At 50.9% G+C, this 22,176-nt stretch overlaps 2 protein-coding genes across 4 annotated transcripts in view; one reads left to right on the top strand and one right to left on the bottom strand.

Moving 5' to 3' along the window:
• The window catches only part of LOC144263816 (class I histocompatibility antigen, F10 alpha chain-like), a 1,122,758-nt gene that overhangs the window by 48,763 nt on the left and 1,051,819 nt on the right, over positions 1–22,176 (top strand). The window lies entirely within an intron of this gene.
• LOC144263812 (class I histocompatibility antigen, F10 alpha chain-like) overlaps positions 19,358–22,176 on the bottom strand; it is a 35,823-nt gene continuing 33,004 nt past the window's right edge. For all 3 annotated transcript variants that reach the window (XM_077814796.1, XM_077814797.1, XM_077814798.1), the window contains one exon: positions 19,358–21,945. In XM_077814796.1, the coding sequence (XP_077670922.1) occupies positions 21,941–21,945 (5 nt within the window). In that variant the 3' untranslated portion in view covers positions 19,358–21,940. The remainder of the gene's footprint in view (positions 21,946–22,176) is intronic.

Here is a 22,176-nt window from a genome sequence, read left to right as displayed (position 1 = left end):
CCTGGCGTGGCAAGAGCGTCTGCTTCCCTGCTCCTGAGCAGAGCCCCCCTGCTCCCCACTCCCAGGGTGTCCCTCCCAGCATGGCTCCAAGTTCTGCCCCTGCCCTCTGCCCCTGCGAGCCGGGTCTCCCTGTGACGCTGCACTCCGTATTCTTTACGGAAATGTGCTCAGGAGTATGAATATGACGTAACTGGAATATGCTTTATGCAAACTGCCTCTTGTGACAGATCATTGAAAAAGTTCTCATCAACTGAATGAGTTCATCCTATTTGTATGCATGTGTCATTTCCATGTCTGAAGTTAGAAATATGAGGTATAAACGTGGATTACTAATGTCGTCAGACGAAGGGAGGGCCATTAATGGTATTTCAGGAACTGGATGGCTCCAGTTAACTAGAACTAGTTGTGAATGGTTTTGTTTTCCTGTAAGTCTTCCTGCGGATGTGTGGGCTAGCCCATAAAGTGTGGAGACTGGGGTCTCACAGGGACATGTGACCATGTCACCTGATACTGGAATCCATCTTAAACCAGGTACTTTTCCATAAGGAACTGGGAGGGACTGCCGCCTTTTGCCAAATCTATATAAGGGGGTGAAACAGGAGGGAAGCTGCGGCCAGTCAGGAGAAAGCCCCTGCTCACCATCCAGGATGTCTGCTGGAACTAACATAAACTAAACGGGGAAGGATTGGGACCGGACTAGAAATGCGTCCAGTCTGTGAAAAAAAGCTCATTGGAACATCTTTGAGGGTGAGATATTACATGGAGCCAGTTTCTTAGTGTATTAGGTTTAGCCTTGTGTTTGTTTTATTTACTTAGTAACTTACTTTGTTCTGTCTGTTATCTCCTATAACCACTGAAATCTTACCTTTTATACTTAATAAAATCACTTTTGTTCATTAATAATCCCAGTGTAAGTCATTGGTCCCTGGGGGGAGAGCAGTGTGTGCAGATCTCTCTTTACAAGGAGAAATAGGGTGAATAATATGAACTCACACTGCGTACAACTTATACAGGGTGAGAGGAGTTTATCTGGGGTTCAGGCTCCCAGGAAGGCGCTACACTGGGTGCTGGGACAAGACCCTGTTCACTGAGCCGCCCCAGGGCTGAGTGAATCTCCATGTCTGTGTTCTGCAGAGGGTGTGGGCCTATCTCTGGGTCTGTGCTGGGGGGGCCTGCAGGGTCTGGCTCAGCAAGGCAGAGTCAAGGGGTGCCCAGGCTGGCAGAAGGGTTAGGCTCCGTGGTAGCTCAGGACATCAAGTGACAGTCCCAAGGGGGGCTCTACAAGTGAACCCGCCACACTCCCCTTCCCCTCCCCCCACCACCCCAGATGGTCCCAGCCCTGCCGTTCCTCTTTCCATGGGCCCAATGGAAGATGAATGGGGCCAGCCAATGGGAGCAGGAAGTTGCCAGACTCTTCTAGGTTGGGAAGCGAGGGGAGGGGAAGGGAAGGGACTAGGAACTAAAACTGCAGGGCAGAGAGACCAGTAAATCTTAGGGGGTCCCGATCCAGTCCCCCAGCTTCTAGCCCACCCCCGCTCCCAGGGGACCTCTCCCTGTGCCCCAGCTCACACCCACCCAGCTTCCAGGGGCCCCTCCTGTGCCTCTAGGTCCCAGCCCACCCAACTCCCAGGAGGCCTCTCTCTGTGCCTCCACAGCCAGGGGGACTCCTCCCTATACCCAGAGCTCCCAGCCCCCGGCCATGTCCACACAGCTCCCAGGAGGCCCCTTCCCTCTGCCCCACAGGTCCAAGCCTCCCAGTTCTCAGCCTCCTGCTGCAATTCTCCCCAGTTTTCAGGGTCCCCTGCTGCAGGCCACACGCTGACCCGACAGGTCCCCATGCTCCCCAGCTCTCAGGGGCTCCCCCTTTTTCTTACTCAGCCCAAAGGGACTGGCTAGCGCAGGGGGTTGGGGATATTTCGGGAGTCAACCTTCAACCATCACCACCCACCCTAGCTCCCTCCATTGCGCTGGAGCGTGTTAACCGCCCCCTCCCCCAATCACCCCCTGCTCTGGGCCGGGGGAGGGGCACTTGAACATTGGTGATGCTCAGCATTGGGGTGGGAGAAATCTGCCCTTCTGGAGCCCGCATGTCACTGCCCCCTCCCGGTATCCCCACACCAGTGTGAGTCTATCCAGCCATGTCCGGTTCCTTCCCCCCGTTCTGGGGCTCTCAGGTCACCATGCGCCCCGGCCACCACAGCCCTCTGGTGCCCTCCTGTCACAGCGCCCCCCTTGGGCTGCGACCCTCTGGGCTCTGGCAGAGGAGCTGGATGCGGGGCTGAGTGGGAGAGGTTGGGAGGTGCAGGAGAGGGACGCCTGCCCCAGAGCCCGCTCGCCCTGTCGGAGCGCGGCCGAACGCCTGCTCCATCGTCTTGGCTGTCCTGCTCAGCGACCAGACGAGGGGTCCCTGTGGCACTGGCTGGGGGAGTCAACGTGACCGCTGTGGGGTTTCCCCTGGGGCCCGTCACCGTGGCATCCAGACGTGAGTCACTGCGGGGCAAGACCGGCCCTCCAGGTGGGTGCCGTGGTCAGGGAGGTGCTGTGGTTAAGAGGCAAGAAGCAGGGTGGGCCTGGAGTGTGAGGTCATGGAAGGGAGTTGGGGCAATGGGGGGGTAGAGGCAGGGTGGGCTGGGGGGAGAAGGGGAGCCTTGGAAGGCATCTACGGACAAGGGTGCCAAAATACAGGTTTGCCCAGGGTGCTGTTCCCCTAAGGATGGCCCTGCACGTGGCCAGCGCCAGGCGGGAGCTCCCCACATGCGAGAGGCTCAGGCGTGTAGCTAACCAGTGCAGTGCAGCTGGATCGACGGCTGGGGACGCGTGTGCTGCTCCAGAGGGGTGCTGCTCGGCGGGGGCGTGAAGCTTGGCCCTGCACAGGAAGTTCCTGATGGCTTTGCCTGTCTGAGGTTCCTGAGTGGCATTGTGGGACTCATGTGCCTAATCCTTGCCCCCCGCACCAGCTCTTACAGCTTATCAAAGGCCTGGGCTATTTCTTCATGGTGCGGCAAGGCCTGGTTGGTCGCCCTGGCAAGGTCACCGGTATTCACGTGGGGTGGTCTGGACAGGTCGGTGGTGACAGGAGCTTCTGCTTTGTTTTCTGCCATGAAGATGGGAACCTTTGCTCCCCAGGCGAGTGTGGACACGCAGGTGTTTGTGGTTCCTCCCGTGGTTCTGAGAGACCCACCTCACCCTCTGCTTCCCTGGTGCAGGAACCTTTCCCCGGAGAGGAGCCAGCAGCTCTGGACGATACGCTGGGGAGCTGCAGATGGACAGCTCTGTGCCAGGTGCTTCGGGGAGATCCGCGCTGGTGGGGGGGTGGCGGACGGGGAGAGATTTTCTGGAACAGGCAGAGAAGATGCCACTGTGTAACACCCGAAACAGGAAAGGAAATAGGGGCGTGAAGGGGCCGTGAATCCACCAAGGTGGAAGGGAGGAAATGAATGTGCTGTAAGCAAAGAAAGGACTGAAATATGTTGCAGTTTTGATTTTATTAGGAATTGATGCTCTGGGGAATGTTACATATTGACGGAAATATTCCAGACTGACTTTTTTTAGTAGAGTTGGACACTTAAAAAATAATAACACCAATTGATTAAAAAAGTTAACAAATAACATAGTGCAGAAAGAGCCAGATTAACTCTCCTGTGGGCTATTAGATGTTGTGGGGCTCCTGGAGGCTTGGAGTGGAAGAGCGGGCTCAGGGCCAGGGCAGGGGATTGGAGTGTGGGAGGGGGTGCAGCTCCAGCTGGTGGGGTGGGCTCTGGGGTGGGGCCAGGGACGGGACGGGGGTTGAGGTGCAGCAGGAGGTTTGGCGTGCGGTATCTGGGAGGAGTTTGGGTGTTCTCGTATTGGAGGATTTTACCTTGAGGTGTGTTCCAGAGAGGCAGGGAAGGGTCTTGTTCAGAAAGGCAATGGGTAAACCAGGAAGATTGGTAGCATTGCTATTTAGGAAGATGGTGCCCCCAGAGCTGGTGCAGGAGTGGAGGGGAAACACCCCCTGTCCTGCCAGCCGTTGCCGTGTGTGTCATGCCAAAATACAGCGCTGTCCGCCTCTTAGAGAAGAGAATTGAACACCCAAAGCACAAGCAACCCTGCAAAATTAATGGACTTTTGCAATATTTGGTCTGAACCCAAGAGGTTAACGATGTCACCACAAATGCCTTATCTCTGTGCATCATGAAATGTCTCTGTAGCCTCCTCTGGGCTAGTTGCCTCCCATGAGAGTGATTGCTTGAAGCTGTAAAGGGAGCTAAAGGCTCAGGGCACAGATCACCCTGTGAGCCAAAGGACTTTCTCTGTTGCTTTTCCTCTTTCCCTAGCTGCTGTTACGATAAACATGCCGGCTCTGCCCTGTGCTGGAGGTTTAACCTGCAAGGTGCTGCCCCCTTGCCCAGCGGAAGGAGGTCTGTTGTTCATGGGAGACGGCAGATCCGTGTCCAGCTCCCTTCTTTGCCAAGCTGATCCAGCTCATTCCTCCATTCAGTCCCGCGACACTGAACACAGTTAATGGCAGCTGGGGGCCCTGCAGATGCATGTGGACTTGAAATCTCTGGCACCCACCACACGAACAACGGCCCTGTCCCTTAGTCCCGCCGTGTGTCTGCGTATTATGGCACCCAGCGGCTATTGCCAGCCCCCGGCACCACATCATGAGCGCCAGGAGATGGACAAAGGTGACGGGCAGCAACTTGGGAGAGGCAGACCCCGCTCCATGAGGATTTGCTGTCTGAAGTCCAGGAGACGGGGACGGGTGGGTGGGATGTAGCAAATGCTGACAGCAGAGCAAAAGGGAGGATCTCGTGCCAGCGTCTGCTACTGGTAGCAAATGGTGCCAGGGAGCAGTCTTGGGACGAGCCTCGTAGGAGCCCATCCCTCGTGCTGCTCAGCAGATCAGAGGTTGAACTTCCTGTTTCAGGGTCCACCCCTGCTGCCTTTATTGCCCTGGTTTTCAACCCATTTCCCATTGTGGGTCGTATACAGTATTACCTGTATGGCCCGGGGATGTCACATGGGTCGCCGTCGTGTGTAGACTGGGCCACAATCGGCCCATGGGCTGCGGGTTGAGAACTTCTGCTTTAATGGGATCCAGGAACCGGGCTGAGCCGCTGCTGCTCCCCCGTGGGGTGTGAGCAGGGAGCGCCCTTCCCTAGCACCCCTCTGTGCCCTGCCGGAGGGAGGTTCTCCGGGCGGGGGCTGGAACCAGCCCCTCGGGCAGCCCCAGGCTCTGCCAACACCAGCTCCTGAGCTGCAGACTCCAGGTGAGGGGAGAGACGTTTGGGAAAGAGCTGGGGCTGGGCAGGAAAGTGACTCTGCACCAATGGCCCCTCCTCACCCCAGCTCTGCTCCCCGGCAGGGGTCTGCCAGTCCCAAAGCTGCTGCCCTCCCTGACACCCCCAGGCTCTTACCCAACCCCTCCTTCCTGGACAGGAGAGTGACTGCTGTGCCAGATTTATAATCAGAGATGTGGGGAACCCAGGATATCTGCAGCGTGACAAGGTGAAGGAGGGAGGATGTGGGAGGGATGGCCCTGAGTTGGGGAGCTGTGGGGTTATGGGAGAGCCAGGAAGTAACAAAGGAGGTGATGTCGTCATCATGAACAGATTGGATTATGAACAGGAGGCCACTAGACAACAAACACATTTTACAGGCCACTATCCTCTGATCCCACTGAGGAGTACCAAAAGAGACTACACCATCTGCTCAAGAAACTCCCTAAAGATACACAGGAACAAATCCACACAGACACACCCCTAGAGCCCCGACCAGGGGTATTCTATCTGCTTCCCAAGGTCCATAAACCTGGAAATCCTGGACGCCCCATCATCTCAGGCATTGGCACCCTGACAGCAGGATTGTCTGGCTATGTTGACTCCCTCCTCAGGCCCTACGCTACCAGCACTCCCAGCTACCTTCGAGACACGACTGACTTCCTGAGGAAACTACAGTCCATCGGTGATCTTCCTCAAAACACCATCCTGGCCACTATGGTTGTAGAAGCCTCCACACCATCATTCCACACAAAGATGGACGAGAAGCCGTCAGGACCAGTATCTCCGATAATGTCACGGCAAGCCTGGTGGCTGAACTTTGTGACTTTGTCGTCACCCATAACTATTTCACATTTGGGGACGATTTGTCCCTTCAAATCAGCGGCACTGCTATGGGTACCCGCTTGGCCCCACAGGATGCCAACATTTTTATGGTTAACTTAGAACAACGCTTCCTCAGCTCTCGTCCCCTAACGCCCCTAATCTACTTGCGCTACGTTGATGATGTCATCATATGGACCCACAGGAAGGAGGCCCTTGAAGAATTCCCCTGGGACTTCAACAATTTCCATCCCACCATCAACCTCAGCCTGGACCAGTCCACACAAGAGATCCACTTCCTGGACACTACCATGCAAATAAGTGATGGACACATAAACACCACCCTTGTTACTAGAAACTTACTGACCCCTATGCTTACCTACATGCCTCCGGCTTTCATCCAGAACGCAGCGCACGATCCATCATCTACAGCCAAACCCTAAGATCCAACCACATTTGCTCCAATCCCTTAGACAGGGACAGACACCTTCAGGATCTCTTTCAAGCATTCTTAAAACTACAATACCTACCTGGGGAAGTGAGGAACCAGACTGACAGAGCCAGACAGGTACCCAGAAATCACCTACTACAGGACAGGCCCAACAAGGAAAATAACAGAATGCCACCAGCCATCACCTTCAGCCTCCAGCTAAAACCTCTCCCAGTGCGTCATCAAGGATCTACAACCTATCCTGGAAGACGATCCCTCACTCTCAGAAACCTTGGCCAGTCCTCGCTTACAGACAGCCCCAAAACTTGAGGCAAATACTCACCAGCAACTAAACACCACACCACAGAAACAGTAATCCAAGAACCATCCCCTGAAACAAACCCCGTTGCCAACTCTGTCCTTATATCTACTCAAGTGACATCATCACAGGACCTAACCACATCAGCCACACCATCAGGGGCTCGTTCACCTGCACATCCACTAATGTCATATATGCCATCATGTGCCAGCAATGCCCCTCTGCCATGTACCTTGGCCAAACCGGACAGTCTCTATGCAAAAGAATAAATGGAGACAAATCTGACATCAAGAATAGGAAAAAGAAAAGGAGTACTTGTGGCACCTTAGAGACTAACCAATTTATTTGAGCATGAGCTTTCGTGAGCTACAGCTCACTTCATCGGATGCATACCGTGGAAACTGCAGCAGACTTTATATGCACACAGAGAATATGAAACAATACCTCCTCCCACCCCACTGTCCTGCTGGTAATAGCTTATCTAAAGTGATCATCAAGTTGGGCAATTTCCAGCACAAATCCAGGTTTTCTCACCCTCCACCCCCCCACACAAATTCACTCTCCTGCTGGTGATAGCCCATCCAAAGTGACAACTCTCTCCACAATGTAGCTCATGAAAGCTCATGCTCAAATAAATTGGTTTGTCTCTAAGGTGCCACAAGTACTCCTTTTCTTTTTGCGAATACAGACTAACACGGCTGTTACTCTGAAACCTGTCAAGAATGGGAACTTTCACAAATTTCAGTCTCCCTGGAGAGCATTTCAATCTCCCTGGACACTCAGTGACAAACTTGAAAGTTGCCATTCTTAAAAAAACCCTTCAAAACCAGACTTCTATGTGAAACTGCTGAGCTGGAATACATTGGCAAGTTTGATTGTATCACACTCGGACTGAATAAAGACTGGGGATGGCTGGCTCACTACAAAAGATTTTCTCCCTCTTCTGGTATTCACAGCTTCTCATCAACAGTTAGTAATGGGCCACATCCCCCCGATTGTATTGGCCTCTGCACAGTAATGCTTCACACCCATCTCTGTAAGCATATATTTATTCCCCTGCCAAACTCCAGCTTGCACTTCTGTATCCAAAGAAGTGGGCTGAAGCCCACAAACGCTTATGCTCTAATAAATGTGTTAGTCTTTAAGGTGCCGCAAGGATCCTCGTTGTTTTTCCAGGAAGTAAAGTTATTATTTATATTATATAGCTAATATTATATCATTAATATATAGAATCATAGAATCATAGCACTGGAAGGGACCTCGAGAGGTCATCAAGTCCAGTCGCCTGCACTCATGGCAGGTCCAGAACCATCTATAACATCCCCGACAGGCATTTGTCTAACCTGCTCTTAAAAATCTCCAATGATGGAGATTCAACAACCTCCCTAGGCAATTTATTCCAGTGCTTCACCACCCTGACAGTTAAGGAATTTTTCCTTATGTCCAACCTAAACCTCCCTTGCTGCAATTTCAGCCCATTGCTTCTTGTCTTATCATCAGAGGTTAAGGAGAATAATTTTTTCCCTCCTCCTTGTAACAACCTTTTAGGTACTTGAAAACTGTTCTCATGTCCCCTCTCAGTCTTCTCTTTTTCAGACTAAACAAACCCAATTCTTTCAATCTTCCCTCACAGCTCATGTTTTCTAGACCTTTAATCATTTTTGTCACTGTTCTCTGGACCATTTCCAATTTGTCCACATCTTTCCTGCAATGTGGTGCCCAGAACTGGACACGATGCTCCAGTTGAGGCCTAATCCACACAGAGTAGAGTGGAAGAATTACTTCCCGTGTCTTGCTTACGACACTCCTACTAATACAGCCCAGAATGACGTTCCCTTTTTTTGCAACAGTGTCACGCTGATGACTCATATTTAGCTTGTGGTCCACCATGACCCCTAGATCCCTTTCTGCAGCATTCCTTCCTAGGCAGTCATTTCCCATTCTGTATGTGTGTGGCTGATTGTTCCTTCCCAAGAGGAGTCCTTTGCATTTGTCTTTATTGAATTTCATCCTGTTTACCACTGACCATTTCTGCAGTTTGTCCAGATCATTTTAAATTTTCATCCCATCCTCGAAATCATAGAAATGATTAATATCACGGAATAAATGCCAACAGCCAGTGTTCCATATCGGGGATATGTGCAAATGTAAACCAGATTGATTGTGTAATGTTACACTCCATATTCTTTATGGAAATATGCTTATGATATGGATATGGCATAACTGAGATGTACTTTATGCAGAATGGCTCATGGAAGATATCATTGAAAAGGTTACGATTTGTTGAATGTGATTATCCAGTTTGTGTGACTGTATCATTTCTGTATCTGAAGTTAGAAATATTGACCACGTATCTGTATTTCCAATGGTTTACTTTGGGTGTCACCCACAACTAGACCTGCAGGTACAACAGTGACAAGCCAGACAGGCTGATGGCCCATTAGCAAAGACAATGGACTGTGAAAGGCTTAGTCTTCCTGTGGATGCTCCAGACAGCTTGAGAGTAATGGCTGCCACAGCCCTGCAGAGACCTGGGTCCGAGTCACCTGGTACTGGACCCTCCCCGCCCTTTTGAATGCCAGTGTTTTTCCACTGGAAGACAAAAGGTTCCCACCATACACAAGAGCTATATAAGGCAGGGGAGTGACCTCGTGGTTTTCCTCTGCCTCCCCACCCAAAGAGACACTGAAAAGCACCTGGAAGCAAGAACTGAACTGGGGGGAGAAGGGTTGAGCCCAGGCTGGAAGGGCATCTAGCTTGTGAGCAATAATGCCTGAAATCTCAGGCTGCACACAGATGCTGCTGGCTTTCAAGACTTTCTGTAATCTGCCTGTGACAATATTTAGGTTGACCAGGTATTTTGAGATACTAGGGAATTAGATTCAATATCTTTTCTCTGTCATGATTCTGAAGTGAACATTTTGATATTTTTTTCTGATCAGTGCCTGTATGAAAAAAGGAAGTAGAAAGCTAATCAGAAAAGAAATATATTGTAGTTAATGCATCTGGATTCTGAATGTCTGCGGATTAATCCCCCAACCCTTTGGAGTAGGTACAAGAAATGGGGTCATGGATTTCACATTCTTAGTCCAGGGCTTTGTAGAGGAGACATGTATCATAAAGGAGACTACAGACCCATGATAGTGGCAGTGTGTAACTCTACGGGGAACAATCAGCACCTCAGTCATCTAGATATCCCGTCTAGATCTAGGAATGCATGGTACCTGTAGGGAATAAACAGCAGAGCCCCCTTAGACTCTGTAATTTAAAAGAAACACATCAAGAGACTTTCCTGAAGGTCCCGTCTCACCCCAGGAAGGCCCATTTTCGCATTCTTCTCCTCTGCAGATGAATGATTCTGAGAAACTCAGACCCATGTTATTCCTCCTCGTGAAAAGCAAGAAAGTCACAAGTAAACCATCATCCCCACTCAGCCTAGGTCAGGACATTGCATTTCAAACCTAGTGGAGACCATTTTTGCTCCTGAATGTATCCATTTTATTAAATAATTTATTGTCAAGTCTAAATGAAAAGTCACAGAGAATAAGATAATAAGGTTGTAGCTGCATGGCAGCAGAAATCTCTTTTCTTCTCTATCGGTCCTCATACCATGTTCCTCCCTACAGTATCTGATCACCTTTCAGTAGTGTGATAAGCAACCTTCTGTCCCATGTTTTTTGTTCTTTCATCCTTTCTGGGGGAGAAGTGTGTGCAGGGGAAGAGTTCTGCTATGTTTGTTGCGATAAGTGAACGTGTTGATAGGTATTTATACTAGAGAAAGCAAAGTCCAAGCACTAGGAGTAAATGATGGTCAGGTTGGTGACGATCCTTAGTTCCTGGGGGAGTTCATTGCACCACCTGAGCCCGGCCACAAAAACAGTTCTCTCTCCTGCACAAATAAACGTTACAGTCATTGTGGCCTGTTCATGGTGCTTGAGTTGCAATGCAAGTTGCTGTCTGTGGTCTTCATCACAGAGCTTTAGGGAGTTTTTATATAACCTCAGCTGAGGCCATGGAGCACCCAGGAGACAAGGACCAAGATCTTGAACATAATTTGACATTCGGTGGGCAGGCCATGCAGGGAGTGGAGGACAGGCGTGATATGCTCACAGGAGCTTGTGTTGCAGAGGAGATGCACTGCAGCGTTCTGTACTAGCTGAAGGTCCCCCGGCATTGATGGTTTCATGGCCAGGCAGATCACATTGCTGTAGCCCTGCTGAGGGGTGACAAAGCTGTAAGTAACTGAGGCCAGATGTTTGTCTGCCAGGAAGGAACAACATCTCCAAGCCAAGGGGAGATGATAGAGACCATTACTTGTGGATGCCGCTATGTCGGAGCTTAGTGTTAGCCAGTGCTCCTCGACTATGGCCTGAACTGACAAATTGTGTTGATGGAGGAGTTGATCAGAGGACAGTCAGAGGTTCTTGAAAAATCATAAACAAATCCCATCACAATGTGGGAATCTTATCTCAGCCTCTTGCCCTACACGACTCTGTTCCAGGAATGTGATTTATTCTCTACTTTATAACCATTGCATAGCCTCATTAAACAGCCACTCCAGCCTGGCCTGATGCTCTGAAGTTCATGGGAAATGGCAAAGATGATATTCACTTGGTGAATCCCTAGTCAGGGCACTTTTAGGATTTCTTGCCTGTGTGCAGAAAGAATAGCAAATATGTCAGGTGACCAGATTGACTGAACAGGAAGGCCAAAGCACAATTGGATTTGCAACTAGCAAGGGATGTGAAGGGGAAGAGGACGGGCTCCTACAGGTATGTTAGCAAGCAGAAGAAGGTCAGGGAAAGTGTGGGACCCTTACTGAATGGGGAGGCAACCTAGTGAGAAATGATGTGGAAAAAGCTGAAGTACTCAATGCTTTTTTTGCCTCGGTCTTCACAGACAAGGTCAGCTCCCTTGGGGAGGAGGTGAGCAGCCCACAGTGGTGAAAGAACAGGTTAAGGACTATTTAGAAAAGCTGGACATGTACAAGTCCATGGGGCCGGATGCGTTGCATCTGAGAGTGCTAAAGGAGTTGGTTGATGTGATTGCAGAGCCATTGGCCATTATCTTTGAAAACTCCTGGCGATCGGGGGAGGTCCCGGACGACTGGAAAAAGGCAAATATAGTGCCCATCTTTTTAAAGGGAAGGAGGAGAATACGGGGAACTACAGACTGGTCAGCCTCACCTCAGTCCCTGGAAAAATCATGGAACAGGTCCTCAAGGACTCCATTTTGAAGCACTTGGAGGAGAGGAAGCTGATCAGGAACAGTCAACATGGATTCACCAAGAGCAAATCATGCCTGACCAACCTGATTGCTTTCTAGGATGAGATAACTGGGTCTGTGGATATGGGGAAAGCAGTGAACGCGATATACCTTGACTTTCGCAAAGCTTTTGATACGGTCTCCCACTGTATTCTTGCCAACAATATAAGAAATATGGGTAGGATGAATGGACTATAAGGTGGACAGAAAGCTGGCTAGATTATTGGGCTCAATTGGTAGTGATCAATGGCTCGATGTCTAGTTGGCAGCCGGTATCAAGCGGAGTGCCCCAGGGGTTGGTCCTGGGGCTGGTTTTGTTCAACATTTTCATTAATGATCTGTCTGGATGTTGGGTTGCATTGCACCTTCAGCAAGTTTGTGGATGACACTGAACTGGGGGGTAGAGAGGTAGATATGCTGGAGGGTAGGGATAGGGTCCACAGTGACCTAGGCACATTGGCGGTTTGGGCTGAAAGAAATCTGATGAGCTTCAACAAGGAAAAGTGCAGAGTCCTGCACTTAGGATGGAAGAATCCCATGCACTGCTACAGGCTGGGGACCAACTGGCTAGGCAGCAGTTCTGCAGAAAAGGACCTGGGGATTACAGTGGACGAGAAGCTGGAGATGAGTCAGCAGTGTGCCCTTGTTGCCAAGAAGGCCAACAGCATATTGGGCTGAATTAGTAGGAGCATTGCCAGCAGATGGAGGGAAATTATTATTCTCCTCTATTCAGCACTGGTGAGACCACATCTGAAGTATTGTGCCCAGTTTTTGGGGACCCCACTACAGAAAGGATGTGGGTAAATTGGAGAGAGTCCAGCAGATGCCAACAAAAATAACTAGGGGGCTGGGGCACATGACTTATGAAGAGAGGCTGAGGGAACTGGGGTTACTTAGTCTGCAGAAGAGAAGAGTGAGGGGGGATTTGAGAGCAGCCTTCAACTACCTGAAAGGGGGATCCAAAGAGGATTGAGCTCGGCTCTTCTCAGTGGTGGCAGAAGACAGAACAAGGAGCAATGGTCTCAAGTTGCAGTGGGGGAGATCTAGGTTCACTAGGAGGGTGGTGAAGCACTGGAATGAGTTACCTCGGGAGGTGGTGGAATCTCCCTCCTTAGAGGTTTTTAAGGCGTGGCTTGACAAAGCCCTGTTTGGGATGATTTAGTTGGTGTTGGTCCTGCTTTGAGCAGGGGGTCGGACTAGATGCCCTCCTGAGGTCTCTTGCAACCCTGATATTCCATGATTCTATGATTCTGATGTTTAATCAGGTCTGTGCTAAAATGCAATTTTTTACCACAGTTCAGGGAGGCATTTATAGGGTTTCCCTCTTGTGTGTATTCTCTGATGTGCAATAAGGTCTGAGCTCTTCCTGCAGCTTTTCCAAATATCACATTTGAAGGGCTTCTCTCCAGTGTCACCCTCCAATGCCTATTAAAGCTGTCATTGTAGCTTTCCCCACACTCAGGGCATTTATAAGGTTTCTCTCCCGTGTGTTTTCTCTTATGTGTGAGAAGGTTTGAACTGTCCTGGAAGCTTTCTCCACAGGGTTGTTCACTGTGTGGATTCTCTGATGTACAACAAGCTGTGAGTGCCGAGCAAAGCTCGTCCCATACTGGGGGCATTTGTAGGGCTTCAATCCTGTGTGGATTCCCTGATGGTTAATGAGGGCAGTGCTGCGAGAGAAGCATTTCCCACAGGCAGGGCATCCACAGGGTCTCCCTCCGGTGTGCTGTCTCTGATGTGAAAGAAGCTGGGAGCTCCGACCGAAGCTTTCCCTGCACTCTGCACATCAATAGCGTTTTCCTCCCATGTGGATTGTCTGCTGTGCGGAGTAATATGGGCTGAAGTCCCAGCAAAGCTTTTCCCACAGTCACCAAGCATACTGGATCTGTCCCAGTGGGGATTCTTTGGTTTTTCCAACCCTTCTGCTCTGGTGAGAGGATTCACCCTGTCTCTGCCCCGGCTGTTTCCCTGTTGCCCTGTGTTGTGGGCTGAGACTTCCAAGTTCTTCCCATGCCTGGTCTCCAGCAAACGTTCCCTTTGGCTCTTCCCAAACTGTCCTGTGTGGTTCCACTTCCTCAGGACTCCCAGTGACAGAGTGATTTCATATAGCTGCCTTCACTTCCCCTCTAGGTCACAGGTTTGCTTTCTGCTTTATGGTTTTGTTTGTTTGTTTGTTTACCAGTGTAACCCCCAAGGAGATGACCTGAGGCTCTGCCTGCTGGCAGCTCCGGGAGGGGCACTGTCCCTGGCAGGGTGGGGGAGCCAAGACAGACTCAGAGAGGCCCTTCCCAGGGAGCTCAGGAAAGGGGAGAAGCCATTTTTGGAGTCAGTGTGGAGCCAGGCAGGGCAAGGGCAGGCCTGGCTGTGTGGTCAGCTGGGGAGTCCCAGGCCCCCATGCAGGGTTCCCCCAAGAACTGGCCTCTAGGGACCTGACAGCAAGATCCCTCTGCTGGGCTTTTCCCTCTCCACTGATGACTCCCAGTTTGTAGAGTTTTGCTGGGAAACTTCCCCAGCCAGGCTGAGTTCGCCCCCAGCTCCCTAGGGGAGACCAGTCACCACATGGCCAGCTCTGCTCTGGCTGCTAGTCCAGGGCTGGCCTGCCGGGAGTGTGCCTGGACGCTGGGCTAGGAGATGACAGTTTGGAGGTTAGTCCAGTTCTGTAATCTGCACCTTGAGCCCTGCACCCCTGTGTGGCGAGGGGAAATCCTGGGACAAAGCCACCTGATTCCTGCCTGAAGAGGCTCCCTGCCAGCAGAGATCAGCCCCTCTGCCGTGACCGAGGGGTCCAGAGTCATCTCTGAACCTGAGGATCATTCATGGAGTTCGTGCGTGCACCATCTTTTAGTTCGTCAGTCCAGGAATTTGTTTTGGGGACCCCCTACTCCCTGAACTGTGTCCTCAGGCCAGGGAGTACGGGTTTGGGGATTTTATCACCAGCTGCATAGTAAACCTGTGGAGGGACTGACCACCTCCTCCCACTTGTGAGTCCTTTGGGCTGCACTGAGCCCAGTCAGCCACCCTGCTAAACCACTGCAGGGAAGATGTCGTGGGCATAGGTCATCAAGGGCCCCAACAAAGCACACGTACCAACGGGACACTGATCTTACATTGGCTACATCAGGTCACGTGACTGGGGAAAGTCACGGGGATTGTCAGCATGGGCACGAAGAATAGTGTTTCACCCTGTTTTGTTATATTTGTCTCCTGTTTAATATAATTACTGTGTTGAGTATATTCTGTGTATTTGTGTGATTTCTTGGGAGTCTCCGACTTTCTGGCAGGTAAGTGGGGGTTACCCTGGGGTTGGCATTTTCCTCCCAAGCCGTCCTGGGGACCCTGCCAGGAAGGAGTGAGGGTGGTGGAGACATCGCCAAATACATCCACAGGGAAACACAAAGATACACCCTGCTGGGTGGGTGGCGGGACCCAGAAGAACCCAGACCTCTCCATCAAAACCTGTAAGCAGACTGGCATTAAAGAAGGTAACCAGGTGGAGAGGGGGCGTGACGCGAATACAAGAAACACTAGATGGAGACAGACAGAGGAGCCCAAGGAAGCAATGGGACAACACTGGTCAGCACGATCAGCTGTGATGACAGGACACCAGCAACCTCACCATGGTCAGGTTTTTTGCAGACGTCTTGGAGGGATTTGAAGGAGGCTAATAAGGACTCTGGAGTTCCACTCCCTACGACTAAAGTATGATACTTGACACCCTGCGAGGCACTGCATTTAGCCGCATGGAGTGGAAATCCATCAGCCTCATGAAGAGACTTGCGCAAGTGCAGCCTCGTTATCCCTAGCCTGATTCTTGCTTCATATTTACACCCGCCTCTGGAAATTTCCACTCCCTGCCTCCGACGACAGGGGTATTCGCCCACGAAAGCTCATGCTCCAGGACGTCTGTTAGTCTACGAGGTGCCACAGGACTTTTTGCCACTTTTAAGTGGTTACTAACATTTCAACTTTGCACCTTTCCCCAAATTCAAAGCTGTTAAGGACAGAAGGCCCCATTCTGATCAGCTCACCTGCCCTTTGAGACAGGCTAGATTAGGAAAGTGAGACACGAGGGGACATTTTAAGAAATGATTGGTTGTGAACCCTATATTTAGCCAATTTTCCCCCAGAAAATTCAGCTGCCCTGTGAGTGCTGTTGGGCCGGAGCTGGAGTCTCTGTGTGAGGATCACACTGCGGGAGAGGCAGGTCAGTCCTGCTCTTTGTGCATTTTCCAGCACAGGCTGGGGACAGAACCAGGACTCAGGACCCCGGAGACAGGAGCTGGAGTACAGGTCTGCCAGGAGGTCGCTGCTGCCCTCTGCTGGCTCCAGGAGGCCTCACACCTCCCTCCCCGCACTCCAGATCCCTCTGCCCACAGAACTGTCCTTTATCCTGTGTTTACCATCGGGGCCATGGGCATGAACCAGGGTCCCGCTGCGCTCGGCGCTGTACAAACACAGAACCGACTATCCCTGGTTTCTTCGTCAGGCGCTATTAAACTGTCTTAGTTGCATTACAGTTTGACCAGCATTGGCTGTGATAATGAAGGCAAAAGCCATGTTATAATGGGGGCTGGGAGGCAGGAATTATGGGGGGAGCTGGTCAGATCCTGGAATTTCTATTTTAGGGGGAATTTTAACATATTGAAGTTTGCTTTTGATACAATTCAGAATGAAAACAATTTTTTTTTGAAACTGCCAATGAGAGAGAATTAAAAAAAAAGAAAAAAAATAATTTTAGAAAATATAATTTTGAAGTTTCATTTACTTATTTTAGAAGATTATTTTTACATGGTTTCTTGTATTTCACGGCTACTGGCATATCAGAATAGACTATGTAAAACATTCTCTTTTATAAAATCATTAAGGGCAGCTGCTACTTAGGTACCAGTAGAAACATTTTAACTTTCTAGATCAGCAGGTCTCAAACTGTGGTTTGGGACCCCAAAGTGGGCCGTGAACCCATTTTAGTGGGGTCACCAGGCTGGCTTAGATGTGCCTGAGGGCTTCGGTGATGGGGATCAGGTTACAGGACCCCTGCCTGGGGCTGAAGCCTTGGGGCTTCGACTCCCGGACCCAGAGCAGTGGGGCTCAGGCAGGCTTGGACTTCAGCTCCCCCTCCTGGGGACATGTCGTAGTTTTTGTTGTCAGAAAGGGGTCATGGTGCAGTGAAGTTGGAGAACTCCTGTTCTAGATCAAACATCCCGTCAGCCGCTCCCTCACCCAGAGCCCCTGGGCTGCCTGAAACCGGCACAATCATCCTCACAGCCACAACAGAGTGAAACTACACCGGATCACAGCAGCTGCAAGAGCCCTCCATCAAGAAGGGAACTCATCACGCAGAGAGGAGGCAGCCCCAGCTCCTGGGAGACCGCAGGGGGCTATGGATGAGCCTGGAGTGGGCTCTGGGGTGGGGGATATGGACAGGGAGCTCCCCAACCAACACCAGCCCCCCCCCCCCCCCCCATCCCCACACCAACTAGTGCAAATCGCTGTCCACGCAGCTCAGACGCTATTCATCTCTTAAAGGAAGATTTGAGGGGGATTTCTGACCTTTCAACTCTGGAGAAATAGGGGTAGTAAGGGTACAAGGCCCTGCCCAGAGTGAGCTGTTTGATGCCAGCTCACGCCCTGCGATGGGCCAGGAATCAGCTCCCTTTTGGGTGAAGGTGCCTGGCTCAGAGGCATCTTTAAGCCCAGCCACCCATGAGCAGAGGGGAAGGCTATACAGTTTGCACTGGCTGCTCCTGTGCTCTCTGCCACCAGGAGAGATGAACCCTGGGCACCAAGCACCCAAATTCCCCAGGGAGGAGCCACCAGCACGTCCCCGTTACACTGTGGTACGATCCAGTCTCACCCCGGAGGTGAGAGTTAAACCCAGCAAGCCCTGCAGGCTGCATGGGACAGGCAGAGGGGCTTGGCCCCGTCTGTGGAGGCTGGTCAGGGAGGGGTCTCCAGGCCATCTGTGCCTCTCACCTGCCGCCCTCCCCAGCCTGCGGTGGGTCCAGGCAGCCCCACGACGGGGGAGGGAACAAGGCAGCTCCCCTGCTGTGCTCCTGAGCGCAGGGACAAGGAATGCCAGGGGCAGCTGCAGCATCACTCCCCGGGACAGACCCAGGAACGTCACAGAGCGACTAGACCGGGAGGGAGGACGGACCCGCTGCCCTGGCGTGTCTGCAAGGCTCTGACTGGGCGCCCGTGGGAGTTTGAGTTAAAAGTTGCTTCTGCTGATAAGCAGAAATTATAAGGTTTTGCTGTTGCTAGAGAAATTGCTTTAGTCCTTGAGGGGTTATGATTGGTGAGACATCTAGTCATGCTTTGAGTAAAACACTTGGCGAAGAAGGTATTGTAAGAAGAACTCTCATTTTAACTCTATCCGGAGGGTGAGAAAACAAGCTCATTGGAACGTAACTCCGGGATACGGCTCAAGGCCAGAACGGCTCGGATTTTTAACCCTTGCATGACCAGACCGTGGAGAAGCCAGAGCCCCAGATGACACAACGCTGACTGGCCATTAGGAGAGGTCTGTCTGCTTTATTGGGAGTGGTGAGCATTAGATGCTCGGTGAGTGTATTCTGCTGATCAGCTGCTGATTGCTAACAAATACATGTACATGTTTAAGAATATTCACAGTGTGATAAAGGCTCTTTCACTGGAAAAAGTCCTGTTAACCCGTAGAGGGTCATTGCACCCCGAGGGGGAGGAGAGAGCTGTAAATTGTGAGGGCAAAAGAGGTGGTCTTAAGTGGGGTTCTCCAGGGATCTGTTCTGGGTCCAGTGTTTAACATTGTTATAAATGACCTGGATGTAGGTTCAGAGAGCAGACTGATCAATGATGCAGATGACACAAAGCTGCGGGGTGGGGGGAAGGAGGTTGCCAGCACTTTGGAGGATAGAGCTAAAATTCAGAGGGACTTGGATAAATTGGAGAACTGGGCAACAGACGACAAAATGAAATTCAGCAAAGACCAATGTGAGGTGCGCCATGTAGGGAAGGAAAACCAGATGCACAAATACAGAATGAGGCAAACTGGCTCGGCGCTGAGAAGGATCTGGGAGTGGTGGTGGGTGGGTGTTTGTTCATGGAAAGGCTTGAATCATAAAAGATGAAGAGTTCAGGTGTACTAAGTGTTTCTTTCAAACTCTGATACTGATGGTAAATAAACCACAAACGGCTGAAAAAGTTTTGAATCTGTTTCTCTCTCTCTGTGCGGATACGCCTACAATAACTGTATTTGACAAAACTCACACAAAACTTAAACCTGTTGCCTGAAAGTATTTTTAATGCTAATAGTTGCATCTATTTGACATTTTTCTAAACACTTTCTCAATGTTTCAGATAAATTACATCTTTCTTGGAGACAAGTATCAGGGGGGAGCTGTGTTAGTCTGTATCCCCAAAAACAACGAGGAGTCCGGTGGCACCTTAAAGACTGTTGCCGGCACCCAGTGCCCAGAGGCAAACAACAGCAGGGGTTCGTTACCCGGTGTGCTTCACTCAATAATCACAACGGGGTGGAGAAGCAGAGAAGTTTATGTGCAGCTGCAAACAAGGTCCAGGGAGAACAGAATCTCAAATCCTGCACCCAGAGCAGGTCATTACACACACTTTTATATCCCTTAATGCTACTGCATTACACATCAGCCAATTAAAACTTTACACAAATACTCTGCCTTCCTTATATGGGTTACAACAATGTTTATTTCCTGCAACCGCTAACAAGCATTCCTAGCAACTTAAACAACCAGCACGTCCTGTCTGGCCTTGTAGTTCTCTCTCCTATTATCTTTAACTTGGCGTCAGCAAACCTTACACTCTGAGGCATTATCTGCGGCTGCAACATTGTTTTAAGAGCAAAAGAGCTTACTCAAACCAGCCAGGCCTGAATTCTATTAAGGGGGTTTGAGAAGAAGCCCTTCGGCCTTCAGCAGGGAGACTTCCTCGACCCTTATGGCCTTCCATCCCCTCGACTTAACTAGTGGCCATGTCCTGGGGTCTCCAACAAGACTAACCGATTTATTTGGGCATAAGCTTTTGTGGGCCCATGAAAGCTTATGCCCAAACAAATCGGTTAGTCTTTAAGGTGCCACCAGACTCCTCGTTATCTTTCTTGGAGGTTATTTTCAGGTTATACCATGGCTTGATTTTATTTTTCATTTAAGGCACTAAGAATATAAACAATATAGGCCCTGGGCACATTTCACAGCATTGCAGGCGTTCATTGAACAGGGCACTTGTGGTGTGAAAAATACTTCTCTTGAGTCTGGACCGTGGCTACATCTTGACCAAGAAATTTGGACCTTGACAAAAAATAATGATCTACCCCGGCATTAAGGGCTGCTCTGAAGAGGACGGTGATCAAGTGTTCTCCAGGTGCACTGACAGTAGGAGACGGGGGGATTTAGGTTAGACATTAGGAAAACTCTCTAGCTCTAAGGACAGTTCACTGTGGGACAGGTTGTCACAGACTCACAGGCCAGTGCCCTCTTGGCCCCGTATGGCCCCTGCGGGGATCCGGCCTTTCAGAGTATTGAGCCTACATGAGGTCACACTCTTTGCTCAGGGTTTAAGCTGTAGGCTTCTCCTCCGCCTCCCAGTACCGCCCGTCTGAGCCTCCAGCATGCCTGCCTCTCTCAAGCCTGCACCGATTCTCAGCCAGTGCAGCACAGAAGGGTTTATTGTACGTCTGGAGCAGATTACAAGACCTTCTCAGGGGCGTTCATCAGGGTCTGTCCCCATCCAGGTGGGCTCAGGCCACTCTTTGTTCCCAGACCAGAAGTGAATCCTCCTTTCTGCGGCCCACCCCATATCACCTCCAAGGCCCCATCTCCATCTGTCTTCTTTCCCGGGCAAACAGGTCTCCAGGTGACTCTCTCTTCAGCTCTTTGTTCTCTCTGCTGCCCAAAACTGGCTGGCTCCAAGTTGGGATGGGCCTTCAGGTCATCAGTCGCTACGTTACAAAGTGCCCAGGCCATGGTCTGGGGTCCAGGCTGCTAGACCGGGTCACACCTGGTCCTCTACAACAGACACCCCCCCTCCCACCTGGGTTAGACATGCAGCACACGGGGGAAACTGAGGCACACAGTATACATACACAATGTTAGGAAAATATCCCACTTCGTCACACAGGTTGCCTAGAGAGGATGTGGAATCAACATCCTCGGAGTTTTTTTAGGACAGGTTGGACAAACACCTGTCAGGGATGGTCTAGGTTAACTTGGTGCTGCCTGAGATCAGGGCTGGACTTGATGACCTCTTGAGGGCCCTTCTAGCCCAGCATTTCTGTGGCTCTATGAATGGTGAAAAGGACGTTAGAGGCACTTACAAACTAAATGCAGACACTTATTCCTGTCCAACAGACGTCCTCAGCTGATGATGGCAACAGCGCGACCAGCTGCGAGTAGACCCGGCCATTTACCGTGTTATAATCATGAAATTCGGCAGGAAAAAAAGCCGTCCCCACCACACACACAGGAGCAGTTACTGCTGACAGACCTAGCGCCCCGTCCAGGGTGTGCAGACCGCACCGCGCAGCCAGAGCACGGCGTGCCCACACTGAATGGGGCAAATACTAAACTCTGACTAACAGAGTTTTTATCCATTAAAATGTTGGAAATTATTTTGTGCAAATAAAACATTATTACAGAAAACTATGACATCTGAAAAGCAAAACGTGGCTCAGTGAGCAGAGAGACGAGGCCGGAAATCCCACACGGGACGCTCCAAGTGCCAGAGGAAAGCTAGGGAGGGGTTGACTGGTTCTTGTAGGGAGACAGAGCAGAGCTCATCCGTCTTCCTCTCGGGGGTCCCCTCAGGCCGTGGCACGGACTCCACCAGGCTCAGTTAAGCTGCAGAAGTTAAACACAGGCAACGTCTGTCAAAGGGAACCTGCCATCATGTTTTGCAATGACAGTGCACGCTGCGGTCGGGGCGGTCGCCCTAGTGGCTGCAGGGTTCAGTGGACAAAATCTCTAACCCCGCTGACAAAGCTTGTAGCTCCAGGGTCAGAGACCCAGGTTCCTGGAGCCCCAAGTGCTGGGCTCTGTCCCTGCTGCTTCCTCCCTGCAGTTCACTGGAGA

This window comes from Eretmochelys imbricata, chromosome 4 (assembly GCF_965152235.1).
Source record: "Eretmochelys imbricata isolate rEreImb1 chromosome 4, rEreImb1.hap1, whole genome shotgun sequence".
NCBI classification, from domain to species: Eukaryota; Metazoa; Chordata; order Testudines; family Cheloniidae; genus Eretmochelys; species Eretmochelys imbricata.
This window is presented reverse-complemented; position numbering and strand designations above follow the sequence as displayed.